The 15,619-nt window shown below is 41.8% G+C and overlaps 1 protein-coding gene across 1 annotated transcript in view; it reads right to left on the bottom strand.

The window, feature by feature from the left end:
* LOC119740815 (vacuolar protein sorting-associated protein 8 homolog) overlaps positions 1-15,619 on the bottom strand; it is a 48,423-nt gene that overhangs the window by 13,786 nt on the left and 19,018 nt on the right. The window contains exons 12-27 of the mRNA XM_038216252.1: positions 15,427-15,507; positions 14,628-14,798; positions 12,732-12,806; positions 11,824-11,859; positions 11,458-11,548; positions 10,694-10,740; positions 8,703-8,792; positions 7,747-7,793; positions 6,987-7,209; positions 5,688-5,829; positions 5,387-5,429; positions 5,095-5,167; positions 4,532-4,686; positions 3,835-3,916; positions 2,856-2,948; positions 1,473-1,612 (exon numbers count right to left, since the gene is read on the bottom strand). Of these exons, the coding sequence (XP_038072180.1) occupies positions 1,473-1,612; positions 2,856-2,948; positions 3,835-3,916; positions 4,532-4,686; positions 5,095-5,167; positions 5,387-5,429; positions 5,688-5,829; positions 6,987-7,209; positions 7,747-7,793; positions 8,703-8,792; positions 10,694-10,740; positions 11,458-11,548; positions 11,824-11,859; positions 12,732-12,806; positions 14,628-14,798; positions 15,427-15,507 (1,589 nt within the window). The remainder of the gene's footprint in view (positions 1-1,472; positions 1,613-2,855; positions 2,949-3,834; positions 3,917-4,531; positions 4,687-5,094; positions 5,168-5,386; positions 5,430-5,687; positions 5,830-6,986; positions 7,210-7,746; positions 7,794-8,702; positions 8,793-10,693; positions 10,741-11,457; positions 11,549-11,823; positions 11,860-12,731; positions 12,807-14,627; positions 14,799-15,426; positions 15,508-15,619) is intronic.

The following is a 15,619-nucleotide window of genomic DNA, read 5'->3' as shown; positions in this document are numbered from 1 at the left end:
CCATGTTCTTTTTTGTCATATTCAGCAATGCCTCAGCCCCGAACCATTTGTTGACCTTTGCTCATTCACACGTAATTGAAAGACTTCAATAGTTTTTGCTTTTCCGCTTTAAAGCAGAAAGGCATTGTTTTTGTTCTGATTTTTTTTTTTTTTTCTTCCCTTTTCTTTTTGTTCTAACCCAAATCCCATAGACTTTGTACACGGTTTATTAACCACGCCACCTTTGACCTAAAACAAACTCGTATTCTGATGAAACTTACAATATATAACAACCCCATAGTGAGCTTGTGTCCCGAAGAGTGATGTCATGATTACGTCATCATGGGTCACGTGCAGTGGTGTAGCCAGGAATTTTTCAGTGGGGGGGGGGGGGGGGGGTTTTCATGGGGGGGCATCATGTAGATCAATGATTAGAAACTCAAAATCTCAGTGGGGGGGACGACTGGGGGGGGGCGACGAGGTTTCATGGGGGGGCTGTCGCCCCCCCATGGCTACGCCACTGGTCACGTGACGTCATCTTAAACATGCAAACTTTAAGACCCTATATCTATACAACTGTAAGTCCGATTGGGTTGAAACTCGGTATGTAGGTTGACCGGGATGTGTTATAGGTAAAAATTGAGGTGACGTCATCATGACGTCACTGTGTCATTTTATATCGGTTTTTGAAGTTTTGGACCTTTAAGCCATATCTCACGAACGCAGTATCCTAAATTCAAAATTCTTTTTGTATTATGTTTGTTAGGTAACAGGTATATTCACAAAATTGTAAAAATTGTGCGACGTCATTATGACGTCATCAAAAATTTAAACACCAATCGTCATGAAACTTGGTCAGTGGGTAGATAATAGTACTAGTACACAAAATCTGAAATGACATCACGATGACGTCATCGGTAGATTTTTAACGATTTTAAAAAATATTCACAATTGTATTCTGATTACAAAAGTTAACACTTTTATTCATCCGATTGACTTCAAACATGCTAAAACCAATATTCTGTATGTATTAGGTTTATTATGTAATAGGTATCTGCACAATTTATTTTGAAAAATATGTGATGTCATGATGACGTCATCAAAAATGCGATTTTTAAAAACACTGATAAGGGTAAGTCCGATTGTCGTGAAACTTGGTGGGTAGGTAGATAGTGTTAAAAGTATGCAAAATCTGAAGTGACGTCATGATGACGTCATCACCTATTTTTTATTAATTTATCAATTTTTTTCATTTTCTTCTAATACAAAATTTGACAAATTTTTAAAATGCGGAAAAGCCTGTGTCCTGTTCATCGAACAGGCAAAGCTCTAGTTTATTATATCTGTAGTTCCCATGGCAGAAAATAAGCCTTCATTGAGTTGGAATCTCGCAAGACTCAGGGACATAACATCATGAAGCTGGAGGCTTGAGGCTCAAGCCAAATCTGGGTTGATGCCAAAGTTTGAGAAAAGGCCGTGGAACTGTTGCTTACAATTTAGCTCCCTCGGCCAGTCGGAGTAGTTTCTGCTGATCGACTTGTTCCAGTCCTCCAGCGTTCACCAATTGCAGCAAGGCTTGCTCCCTTTCTTCATGCCTTGTTTCATCGTCGGGATTAGAGAGAAACTCTAGCACCTACAATCGACCAAAGGTGACACATTAGTCAAAATACTGCCTCAAGATCTCCCTTAAATATACAGGGTGAGTAAAAAAAAAACGAAACCCAAATGTCGGAACCATTGTTTTAGTGAAGTCTGAATGTAGCACATTCAAAATCTAGGATATGAAAACCCAATTCATAGGCTTTCTTTTAGTACAAGAATCATTCAAATCACTCATGTACTGTTCAAGTTACAAACTTTTAAACACAAGCACTGTATTAAAGTTCTACGGATCACAAAAAGGTAAGTGTTCCTTCAGCAAAACGAAAATAAATCACGTAGGGATGTGTGTGAATGGTTTTCGTTTTGCTGATAGAACGCACACCTTTTGTGTTTGAGCCGTGGACAGAACTTTAAAACAGTGGTTGTGTTTAAATTCCGTAACTTGAAAAGTACATAAGTGATTTGAATGATTCTCGTACTAAAAGAAAGCTTATGAATTGGGCTTCCATATTCTAGATTTTGAAAGTGCTACCTGCAGAACTTCACTAAAACAATGGTCCCGACATTTTGGTTTTGTGTTTTTGACTCACTCTGTAGAGTCAGAGATCCTCCACTGTGACACTGTCCTTAAGACCGTTTACACGGGGTCAGCTTAATTTCTAACACCTACACCTGCACAACTAGGTACTGCCTCCCAATGTGTGTTTACTTGAGCACAAGGCCAGTCAGACTACAGAAAATGTATCAGAGTCACAAACAGGACAATCTCATATTTTGCTCACATCGGTGCAGCAAGATTTCTTTCAATTAATTTTGATGGCTGTGATGTGTAACTTGGCATTTTCTTAAAACATACCTACCGGATACATGGAGACCCAAATTATGTGCAAGATGGTATTTGAATGACGTCAATATTGTCACATTCCTTACTGTGATCTTGGCACACGACAGTTCTGAATAAGTAAAATGATGGAGCGCTGTGGTCCAATGGTTACGGTGTTTGACTCACGTGTCAAGGTACGTGGGTTCGAACCCTGACGGGAAACATGGTGCTTGTGTTCTTGGGCAAGACACTTACTACAATTGCCTCTCTCCACCCAGGAGTATAAATGGGTACCTAAGAAGGTAGAGACCAGACTGCGCTGATCTCGAGCTGCTGCAAAAACTGGTCTCATGACCTGATGAACAGGGGTACTATAAATGTGGAGCGCTTTGAGACCTTTAATATAAAGCGCTATGTAAGCACTTATTATGTTTCTGAGTCGTTTCCCTACCTGTTCAAAGAGAAGTCTGTTGACCACAATGTTGTTGTCATTCCTGGCCATCTGCCTGGCCAGAAATGTGAAGAGACATCCCACCTGGGCAGGCTAGGACAAAATAAAGACAACTTTTGATATTTTTCATCTGCCGAAGAAACATAAAATAGCTACATTTGAAAATAACACAACTTCTATAAACTGCTATCTAACTGCACATAACTGTTAAACATAATTTGAAACAAACATAGGGCTGTTTCGGCAACGCTGTTTTTTTTGTAAAGTACAACCTAGCCAAAGACTGACATCGTTGAAAGCAAGTTCACATCTTTTTCCACTTTCAAATTATTACACACTTCCGGTTTGGACCGGAAGGAAGGGTCACATGATTTATCACACATTAGATAAAATGAAGATCCTGGATTACTCTATCAATTTCAGCAAACGTCAAGTTCAGGTCTCTCACGGTTGATTTTTTATTGATTTCCAAAGATTAAATCTATTAATATTTAACGTGACGTCACATGACCCATGATGAAGGCATCGTGAGGTCACTTCAATTTTCATCTATAATACATCCCGGTCTAGGTGAATAATAACTTTCAACACAATCGGACCTGTCGTTCTGTAGATACAGGCATTCAAAATATGCACTTTTAATGTGATGTCACGTATCTCGCGATGACGTCATGATGACGTCAATGTTCGGCGCCCATCTGTGAGTGGCGGTCTAAATGTGTTCCAGGTATAAAAGCAATCGGACTAATTTTAGTGCCCCCAAAGTGCGTTAACGAAAACAAAGGCTGTTTCGGCATGTTTTCCGAAACAGCCAAAAGCAGGCCTCAATAGTTTCTCCTGTCGTCCTCTGTTTCCCCTCTTACACAGTTTCCAGGCATAAAGTAGTTGATATACACTGATGAAAGCGTTAAACTTATTGTTCACTTGATATTTGAAGTAATTAATTTACTTATCAACGAATCTAATCGAAACTACTAACCGAGAAGCCTACGCTTTCCACCATGACTTGGAGTAGGATGTCTACGATTCGTTGCTTAGATTGCAAGCCAGCAGCATAGGAACTGTCACAAGAGAAGGATTCAGGATGGATAAATAAATAAAGAAATTTAAGAACTTTAAAAGGGGATAAATTAATTCTTTGGTTTCTTTCATTTTGGACATTAAAATCCGGAACATTCTGCCAAGCGTTTTGAAAAAAATCCATTTGCAGTCAATTTCAGACATCCTTTCTTAACCCACTTAATCCTTTAAACTGCACCACGAGGTTTTTTTCTTTAAGGATTTTGCAGGACAGCAGATACAAGCCACTTGTACTTTAAGTGGGACTTGCTGTCCCTTGCAGGTTTAAGGAGACGAAGGAGACATTGGTTTCCTACACAGTTTTGGGTATTGGAGGATTGAGAAGGGTTTCTAAGAAAAAAATATCTTAAGGGTTTTAGTAAAGGGCACTTCCATAAAATCCAATTCTCTGTGTACAAATGTACGTCCAACCACATGATGTACAAGGTCGTTAAGGTGGCGGTACCTTAGTTTGGTCTGTAATTGTTTTCTACTCATTATGTGTCACACTATTAGTGATGTGTCACACTAACAGCAGTTCATAAAAGTGTCTGACATGTATGTCCGAGTTTACGGAATTGCCTTAACGGGAAAATAGTGGCTCTACTGACACTCACCTTCCTTGAGATGCAAACTCCGGTTCCTCAAAGGCAAGAGCAAGAACGTTCAGAAACTCCCTGGTATCAAAGTGAAGCAGGGTGCGTAGGGAAGGGTAGACATGCTCCTCTTCGTTTGCTTCTTTGGTGTGAAGAGCTGTAAGACACTTCCAGACCTGAAACAACAAACAAAAAAACAAAACCAAAACTCATTCATTACTGTTCCCCCCACTATAGGCGCCATGCACAAGCACCCCTTAGGTAAGACAGGGAGAGTTGGGGGACACCACTTGGAAAGACATTCAATTGCCGATGACGCCTGTTGCTTACGCGAAGACGTTTTGGTTTTGTGCTCATTCAGAATAAAAGAAGTTGTGCACACTTTGTGCAATACGCGTGTGAATCAGTTCGTGCACGAGGCGAGCCCCGTTCACAGGGCTCACGAAAGTAGTCAAAAGCGCCCTCTCTTGTTCCCGCACACAGCACATATCAGAATGAAAGGCCCTGGCAGACCCTGGCAAACTGGAATGGTTTAAACATACTCTCTGGTGGTAACATGTCAATGATGGCTTTGAAATTCTTACCCCTTCTTTGACAGATTTGGCAAGATGAGACGGGATGTCACCTAAGGGGTAGGCACGTCCAGCCAGACAACAACTGAAAATAAATAACAACAAAAATATTGAGAATGAGTTTTCTTCTGACAGTCTTACTCCAGTTGAAGGAATTCCTGGCTACCTTCTAGCACAAAATGGACCGTTGGCTATTTTGTTGTTGTCAACCCCCCCCCCCCAACTTTAAATTGGTCTGGCGACTCTCATGTCTTTAGTTTCATAACAAACAAAATTTGTTGTATTTAAGAATCATGACTCTTACCTTATATACACCAGCAGCTTGTTACCTAGCTTAATCTGTTGATCTGTAAACATTGGAAATAAGACAACAACAAAAATAAATAACAAAATACTTAAAGAGATTTGGAATTGTAAGAAAGTATTACACCGATAAGAATGCTGGAAATACCACACCAAAACAGTTATTGTCAAAAAGTGCGCATTGCAAGGGTTGGGTGTATGACAAAATAGAAACGAACATATGGCATTCTCTTTGAGATACGATATAACTGTGTCGATTCTTCTTGAGATTGGTGTTCCATCTTGTCACCATGGCGACCCACCTGTGAGTTGTTTTCCCGATCGGACCGCCTGGCCCAGCACCTTCAGTAAATCTTCCAGTGGGGTGATGTAGTCGTTCATGCCTTTATTGTACACGTAGATGATGGCATCGTACAGACCATGGGACCAACACAGAGACACCACCTTCCAAAAAATCAAGAACATCATATGAATGATGCATATTTTAATAAACAATTTTCCATTTGCCACTTTTTTTTAGCGTTATTGACCCTGTTTATCCCAGCTAGACCAAAATTTGGGACTTTCGATAATATGTATGGAGAGTCCCAAACATAAGATAGTAAAAATATGCAAAACAACAACAAAAATAGACTGGCGCATTGGTCTAATACATCTAAAATACTGCACAAGTTAAGCATGTCAGAAAAGACGTCTAGTACCTAATCTCATTTTCATGCCTCCTGACTACTAAATGGTGCATCTTTTGAAGTCTGGAGCATGTGTCAGTCAGTCCGTTTCAAAATTAAATCAATTAACCTCACACTATTGTGTAAAATATTGTGACAATTATACTATGTATTGTGACCTCATATTTCTCTAGACAAAACAGGAGGTTTCGCAAAACCCTAAGGTGTAATTGAGGCCTCATATTTCTCTAGACAAAACAGGAGGTTTCACAAAACCCTAAGGTGTAATTGAGGCCTCATATTTCTCTAGACAAAACAGGAGGTTTTGCAAAACCCTAAGGTGTAATTCAGGCCTCATATTTCTCTAGACAAAACAGGAGGTTTCGCAAAACCCTAAGGTGTAATTAAGGCCTCATATTTCTCTAGACAAAACAGGAGGTTTCGCAAAACCCTAAGGTGTAATTGAGGCCTCATATTTCTCTAGACAAAACAGGAGGTTTCGCAAAACCCTAAGGTGTAATTGAGGCCTCATATTTCTCTAGACAAAACAGGAGGTTTCGCAAAACCCTAAGGTGTAATTAAGGCCTCATATTTCTCTAGACAGAACAGGAGGTTTCGCAAAACCCTAAGGTGTAAATGAGGCCTCATATTTCTCTAGACAGAACAGGAGGTTTCGCAAAACCCTAAGGTGTAATTGAGGCCTCATATTTCTCTAGACAGAACGGGAGGTTTCGCAAAACCCCAAGGAGTAATTGAGGCCTCATATTTCTCTAGACAAAACCGGAGGTTTCGCAAAACCCTAAGGTGTAATTCAGGCCTCATATTTCTCTAGACACAACGGGAGGTTTCGCAAAACCCTAAGGTGTACATATTGTAACCAACTACATGTATACGTTGAAGGTTGAGGATTGTAATTTTTGTATATCCTATCACCTGGTGTATATCCAAGCTGGCTATATCCATATGTACAATACAGGCCTCCACGTTGTGTATCATCATTCGCGTCTTGTAGTGGTCCACAAAATCCTGCATGACGGCTGGCGTGATGGACGTGAGAGTGTCGTTGAGAATGTACGGCTCTAGACACTCCAGGAAGACACCCTTAGCTATGCTGTCTTGTTGGAAGCGGTCGTAGATTGGACCGAAAAGAATATCCCTAGACAAACAAAAATTACGACAGAATTAATGGCATGATAGGTCAAGGGCAGATCCAGAACACAATTTTTGGGGGGGGGCCCAAAAAAATTGGGTCAAAAAATTACGGCGTGGGGTTTGGGGCCCGCTTAAGGGCCCCGAAAATTTTTTGGATTCTAGATGCTCTGTGGTGCAATCTGAGGCAATTTCTGACCACTTTAACCAATGTTTTTTTTGAGGAAAAGATGGTGGTGTACTCATTGCCTGCCTTTATTGCGATGTCACATAAAAAAAAAAAAAAAATTGGTTTCGTTTTTTTTTGGGGGGGGGCCATGGCCCCCTTTGGCCCCCCCCCCCCCCCTGGATCCGCCCTTGTGATCCGCCCTTGTGACATTTTTAAATGTAAATGGATAGTTTTGTCAATTCTGGAAATGGGATCGAAGGGCGACCATATCCCTGCCAGTCCAAACTCTTTTGATTGCCTTAAAAAAAGGTCAAATTTCAAGCAATTTCTAGAACCAAATTCTTCACAAATCAGTAGAGGAAACGAGTGACTTACTTTCTGCCCAGTAGCTGGCAATAATCCACACAAACAGGCACAACTCTCTGTAAAAAGCAAAGGGGAAAAATCAAATTTAAAAAGACTTTAGATACAAATCATCACTTCAACACTTCATGTCAAACAAAAACAACCGTGAGCTCGGTGGTCGAGTGGTAAGACATCTGCACTAGAAAGCAGGAGGTCGTGGGTTCGAGTCCCACCCGAGTGATTTTTTCCAACTTTCACTCGGGAGGTAACACACTGAGTATACAGTGTTTAAACGTCGGTGAAGGGCAAAACCTAATTTGAAAAACAACTTTCACGAAATCATTAAAAAGAAATAACGATAATCAAAGAAAAGTGCTTTTTATTCAATATTCAACATTATTCATCATTCATAAATACCGAAGACAGTTTACGCATTCCTATTGGTCGAGAGCCCATCACGTGGTCAGTCTTAAACGGATGATAAAGTCAATCTCCATAAAAGGGTTGTTTACATCTTACTCGCCAGCTGAACACTCCATTATTTTGCAGGAGGGATGTTTCAAAAAGCATAAAGTGAATTTGTTGAACAAAATCGGGATGTTTTGAACGAATTATATGATTTTTTTTTACCGAAAAGGTATTTATGAATGGGAATAAATATGTGCTCCACCGGTATTTATCACTCTGTTTAAGACCACTTAGAGTCTGGGTGATGATAATTACCCTCGCCTCCGGCTCGGGTAATTATCAGCACCCAGACTCTAAGTGGTATTAAACAGAGTGATAAAAACCTCCGGAGCACACATTTATTCCCTTATTTAATGCTAAAAAAGAGGCACTGATTCTGATTATTATTCAATAATATTTTTAAAAACTGTCGCAATATTTCAAGATGTTTAATTCCATTGCAAACATGAGGGTATTTTACAAGAAAAAGCTTTAAAAGTAAAAATTCAGAGAATAAATGAGCAAGTCTATCATTTTACCTGGAAATGCTCTTCCAGTAAGTGGATTGCCCCCCTCATGGGACCGTGCTTCATAGAGACATCGACATAGGTGAACAATAAATCCAAGATCTGACAATACAATGACAAATAAAAAAACATATCAAGATAAGATTTTTTTTCTTCAAAATACATCACAATCAAAGTTTCAAAAGTGAAGGCAAATTCTTTCTTGAGTCTCTATGACTCATCAGGTGAACTTACTGAACTACAAACCATGTGGAGCGCTGTGGTCCAATGGTTACGGTGCTCGGCCCATGTGCCGTGGCACATGGGTTTAAACCCTGACAGGGATCACTGGGCTTGTGTTCTTGGGCAAGACACTTTACTACAATTGCCTCTCTCCACCCAGGAGTATAAATGGGTACCTGTGAAGGTAGAGACTAGATTGCGCTGATCTCGAGCTGCTGCAAAACTGGTCTCATGGCCTGATGAACAGGGGTATAGGCCATCAGCCTCGGTCCAAAATTTTGGCCACCAGTATCAAATGAGGGGAATAATCGTCATAGCGATTTTTGGCAAGGTATACACCTCCAGAGTTGGAAAATATGTGATAGCATTGCAGCGATGGCAGCTTTTTGGGTGTTATCACTTTTTTTCAAAATGTCCATCAAAATGCTTGTTAGGCCAAAAAAAAAAAATATTCGGTCTCTGGTCAGACCAAAGTTCCGGAATTGACGCGGCCACGCGGCTTTTTTTTTTTTTTTTCCTTTTTTTTTTCTTTCTTCAGCTTGGATTGTACAGACAAGGTGGGTACTATTTTGCTTTTTTGGTGTCCTCATGTACATTGGTGGCCTCCATAATTTGCCTTGGTGCTTTCGATCATTTGCCTTGGTGCAATTTCCCATTCCTTGGTGCTCTTTGGTAAAAAAAATTGAGGAGGTGCGGAAATAGAGGGCGCTGTTGGAGCTACCGCGGAACATTTTGGAAAAAAAAAAGATCGACGCGCATGCTTAAAATCGACGCGCGCGCTGACCAGACACCGACTTATTTTTTTTTTTGGCCTTACCACTCTAGGGGCGGTATACCTTGCACATGCGCACTATAATCATTTATGCCCTGATTCGATACTGACCAAACCCCCAGGCTGATTACCTAGTAGTAATTGTGAAGCGCTTTGAGACCTTTGGTATAAAGCGCTTATACAGGGTGGTCCAAAAAAACCCCAGAATGGCATACTTCCACTACCCTGAGACTCAAACACATCTACCAATACATGGACAATCTTTTTAGGAGAAAAATGAAACCAAGATCGCCTGATTCGGTCCAGTTGTTTTTGCTCTAGAGCCTATTTTGTGAAGCAATGTGGGGGTCATTGTTATCCCGATGAATTACTAAACCGCGCCCGGGAATTCGACTCCCATTGTAAATGATTGAGGGATTGCTATGTAATAATACCCACATAAAAGAAGTGTGCTTCACAAAATAGGCTCTGCATCAAAACCTACTGGACCGAATCGGGAGATCTTGGTATCATAATTCTTCTAAAAGGATTCTCCATCAATTGGTACAGGTGGTTTGAATCTCAAAATAGTGGAAGTATGCCGTTCCGGGTTTTTTTTTGACACTATTATTATTCTCATGCCAGTGTTTGCCTCTTGTTTTCTTGGCAGAAATGACTTAAGAGTATTCCTTTTTCCTTTGCATGAGATGTTGGGGAGTAATAGTCCCCCAGCTAACACTACTTCCCATCTGTACTCATGGATGGGGCAAGGCAAGTTAGGATAAAGTGGCTTGCCTAGGGACACCAACTATAAGGCCATCAGCTGGATTTGAGCCCCTGATCTTTTGATCATTGGTGACTAACCCTAGCCATGACACCAACCCCTAACCCTAGAAATATCAACTTACTCTTCATTGTATATTGGGAACAGTGATGCAAACTTTTCACATTTTATGAGGCTATAATGTGTAAGACAAGAGGGGCCTGATTTGGTAAACTCCAAGGCCTGGTTGGAGTTGACAGGTCTCACCTTTTGTGCTACTGTCTGACGTCTTTCTCCACTGTTTCCATAGAGACCTGATGTATTAAAGGACAGAAAAAAAAGAATTCCGACACTTGAATACAATTTCCAAATACCAAAGAACAATTTTGATTATTGTTATTTAAATCAGGCTTCCAGTGGTTAAAATAGACAGCGTATTGTATGCTTTCGTAAAAAGTACCCTGATGACTGCGATATTATGTCAGTAAACGTACCCAGATGAAGACAATGTTATTTTTGATATTGTCCTCATCCGGGCAATTTTAACAAGACCGTAGAAACTCACAGTTCGGCGAGTAGAAGAGTATACACGCACTGTTGACAACAACCACAATGGCAACTTCGAGTGAAATTTGCTTCGGTAAGCGAAGAATATTCGACGAAATTCAGAGAAATTAAGACAGTGTCCTGAAATTCATTTCTTGCGGATCAAGTCAGCCTGATGTAAATAATAATAATATTGGATGGCTTTTTTTCTGGAGGATACAAAAATATATTGCAATCGCTATACCAATCTTGCGCTCGTCTTCGACTCGTGCAATATTGTTATAGCTCACACAATATATTCTTATATCACTTCTTACTTTCTTGCTTTTTCAGGATCACAGAAAAAAAATATGATTTAACCTATTTCAAACCCGATATCAAATTATGAGAAAACAAAATGTGTGATTGTTCCATGCTTAAATGCTTCTTTGCACATTGCCAATATCCTCAAAAAGGGTGAGGATTTCTCTTTAAGGATTTCTCACCGACTACCGCCCCTGCTTTGCCGTTGTAGAAAGAATGGGCCAATGCCAAGGCTGCTTTGTACTTGTCGTCCTTCACCAGAATTTCTATTCTCTGTCGATGGAAAAAAAAGGAAATAATATTATACTGATTATAAGGTTGGACTTATTATTGGACTTAGATATTCCCTTATGAAAATCATCACTTTTAAATTAACTCACACTTATCAGAGATACTGTGCGAAAAAATCTCCTCTTTAAAATGGAAAATGTATCAAAACACCATTTACTTTTTTCTGGCTTTCACAATTTAGTAAAGAGTGACTTTAAATCTCAGTCTAACACATTAGGAAAACAAGAAAAGTTGTATTTAAATGGAAGGCAACTGACCTCATTCCAGGCCCTGGTGGTCATGACGTGCAACGACTGAAACAAATTCAGATCAAAACACAAGCAATCAGAAGGTGAAAAGTCTTAGGTGTACCACTTGGGCCAAATACCTAACTTCTAGACACATCGTCTGTGACGTCCTGAATTTCTGTTTCCATCATGCCATCATTTTTAATCCCTCGCAAATTTAAAGTGATCAAACCGACCTTTTAGCTTTATCTGAGCAGAATTTGGTGTCACATGTTCTCCAGTCCAAATTCAACTCACAAGCTATTCAAAATGAGCCTTGACAACGGCATTTCTTTATTTGTTCATCCACTGTAATTTGTGACTGGACTTGTGATGGACTCGACTACGTTCCTGTAGTCAACACACAGTTTTGTAAACACCAGGCTTTCAAGCAGACCCAGGTGAAAAAGTAGAACAGTAGAATCAAAATTTTCAACAACAAAAAGCCCACCAGGACAAAAGCAGGACTTCGGAGGCCCACATCAGGATAAAAGTTGGATTTTGCGGGCTTTCAGGAGTAGTTTTCATTGATGCCCACCCATGTCCACTGCATCATAAGCCTCAGTTGGCATGTTCTGTACTCACAACACTTGTGCTCCATCCTCAACTAAGCTCTTTGAAGTACAGTTGCAGTACTCCTGCGCCCAAGCCCTTCATTGTGTGATTTACATACGACAGTGTGTAACACTGTTATGAAATATATTCATGAGATTTCATTTTTAGGAGTTGTGGGACAAAAAAGTACAAAAAAGTAGGAACTTCCAAGAAAAAGGTAGAAAAAGTAGGAGGTAGAAAAAAAAAATGGGAAAAGTAGGAATACTTGAAAGCCTGGAACAAACATGACATGTGAATATTTTGGGTTATTGTCTATTTTGGATTTATGTGTACGGAGGAGATACCTTAGTTCCTAGGATGACCAGTTGTCCCTTGTGTGAAGCGACGGACTGGTAGCAGGCACGCTCACCAGCCAAAGCCTACAAGAAATCACATAGCAAATATGAACAAAATCCGATGACATGCCATAATCTCAAACCGGCATAGACTGGCATCAGTTTTACTTTGGCCAAAAATGAAGAAGAGAAAGATCAAACTATTATAGATCTTAATAGGCAAAACCAAATTTTGAAATGTTGCAAACTTCTAAGATTTATTGTAAAATGAGGACTGACTAATTTGTAAATATTCAGCAAAAAAATCTGGTAATGTTGTAAAAAAACAGCAGTGTGTTTCAGTTACTTTGAGGGTTGTCTTAGTTTTCTGTACTCAAAACCTTCACGTTACCCACAATACTTTGCATTTCCTTCATAATATTTCATTAGAAAATATTGAACAACATCTGACCAATTTCATGGAGTGCAGCACAGAAAGTTGCTCAGCACAGAAAATATTTACTAAGCAAAACTGGGTTACCAGCAAAAGGACAGGCATGGCTTGTAGCTGGCCCCCTGCTGATTTTTGTTATGCACTCAATTTTGCTAAGCTTTATTATCCACTTAGCACCGACATGAAATTGGGCCGAGTCCACTTGGATAGGGTGGCGGATATGAGCAAACCAGAAAGAGACCTCTCCACTGTGTTCCCCCCTCCCCCTCCCCCCCCCCCCCCCCCAAGGGGTGAGAGTGCAGAGGGGGATGGGATGGGGGTTGGGGTTAGGGAGTGGAGAAGGGTAGGAGGGCTGGGGGTGACAGGAGGGGGTTGGGGTTAGGGAGTGGAGTAGGGTAGGAGGGCTGGGGGTGACAGGAGGGGGTTGAGATGGGGGTTGGGGTTGGGGTTAAGGAGTGGAGTAGGGTAGGGAGCTGGGGGTGACAGGAGGGGGTTGAGATGGGGGTTGGGGTTAGGGAGTGGAGTAGGGTAGGAGGGCTGGGGGTGACAGGAGGGGGTTGAGATGGGGGTTGGGGTTGGGGTTAAGGAGTGGAGTAGGGTAGGGAGCTGGGGGTGACAGGAGGGGGTTGAGATGGGGGTTGGGGTTAGAGAGTGGAGTAGGGTAGGGAGCTGGGGGTGACAGGAGGGGGTTGAGATGGGGGTTGGGGTTGGGGTTAGGGAGTGGAGTAGGGTAGGGAGCTGGGGGTGACAGGAGGGGGTTGAGATGGGGGTTGGGTTTGGGGTTAGGGAGTGGAGTAGGGTAGGGAGCTGGGGGTGTCAGGAGGGGGTTGAGATGGGGGTTGGGGTTGGGGTTAGGGAGTGGAGTAGGGTAGGGAGCTGGGGGTGACAGGAGGGGGTTGAGATGGGGGTTGGGGTTGGGGTTAGGGAGTGGAGTAGGGTAGGGAGCTGGGGGTGACAGGAGGGGGTTGAGATGGGGGTTGGGGTTGGGGTTAGGGAGTGGAGTAGGGTAGGGAGCTGGGGGTGACAGGAGGGGGTTGAGATGGGGGTTGGGTTTGGGGTTAGGGAGTGGAGTAGGGTAGGAGGGCTGGGGGTGACGGGAGGGGGTTGAGATGGGGGTTGGGGTTGGGGTTAGGGAGTGGAGTAGGGTAGGAGGGCTGGGGTGACAGGAGGGGGTTGAGATGGGGGTTGGGGTTAGGGAGTGGAGTAGGGTAGGGAGCTGGGGGTGACAGGAGGGGGTTGAGATGGGGGTTGGGGTTAGGGTTAGGGAGTGGAGTAGGGTAGGAGGGCTGGGGGTGACAGGAGGGGGTTGAGATGGGGGTTGGGGTTAGGGTTAGGGAGTGGAGTAGGGTAGGAGGGCTGGGGGTGACAGGAGGGGGTTGAGATGGGGGTTGGGGTTAGGGTTAGGGAGTGGAGAAGGGGAGGGGGCTGGGTGGGGAGAGGGAAGGGGGTGGGGGTTGGGGCGCTTGACTTACCATAGCTTTACTGACATTCCCTCCTGTGGCTAGCGACTTGAAGTGACTGCTGCTGTATACCAGTTCGATGTCTACCAGGTCCAAGACTTCAAGCTCCTCTTCTGTACGGACATCAACGAGGTGAAGACGCTCAGTGGTATCCACGGTAACCAAGGTCTTGGAGTTGAACCACTGAAATGAAATATTCACATCATTCAGAAGTTATCACTTTCAGCTCTGTGTATGTATCACCTTTTTAAAAAAAATTGACTGCAAGTTTAAAGCGGATTTTGTCAAACACATAATTTATATGTGTTTTGTTTTTGCTTTAGATTGTTTTTCTAAGCAGGATATTTCCAGTCTTTGTAACATTAAGAATCACAAAGTTATGGTAAAGAGTACGTTACATTAGACAAATGTACCCAACGTGTGCACAACTTTTTGTGCATATTCAACAACAAGTTTTTGTTAATTAATGTAGGTACATGTTAGCTTTGTCCATTAAGTGGAAGAAACACCAGGTCATATCTAGACAGCTTCTTTTGGTTGAAATGTTCTACATCGACTGGTAATTATCATCATCATCTAGCGGTCGCACCCGAGATCTCATTCACAACGCCACGCCAGGTGTCTTTATCCCTCATTATGTAAGGAAGGTCTTCAATTTCACATTGGGTGTCTCTGCCAATCACATCAATGTAGTTGAAAGGTCTTCGTCATCTATTAGGGCATGGGAGTCTCCAACATAATATATCAGACATGACCTGGTTTACAGCACAGTAGCAGTGGTAATTATTCCTTGATGAATTGGAGAACTTACGTGCAGTGCTATGAGATTGTATGGTAGATTAATTGACTGTAGAGGCAGTACTTTCACCATGCCTTCATCATTGTACAGCACCTGAAAACAAAACGAAAAATGAAGCATGTAGAAAAACCAATCCATCAAAATAATTTATATTACGACTCATACATATTTATGAGTGAAATACCCTTTTCTCATTGGTTAATAT

The sequence above is a fragment of the Patiria miniata genome, unplaced genomic scaffold, assembly GCF_015706575.1.
Source record: "Patiria miniata isolate m_02_andy unplaced genomic scaffold, ASM1570657v1 HiC_scaffold_5, whole genome shotgun sequence".
Lineage (NCBI taxonomy): Eukaryota > Metazoa > Echinodermata > Asteroidea > Valvatida > Asterinidae > Patiria > Patiria miniata.
This window is presented reverse-complemented; position numbering and strand designations above follow the sequence as displayed.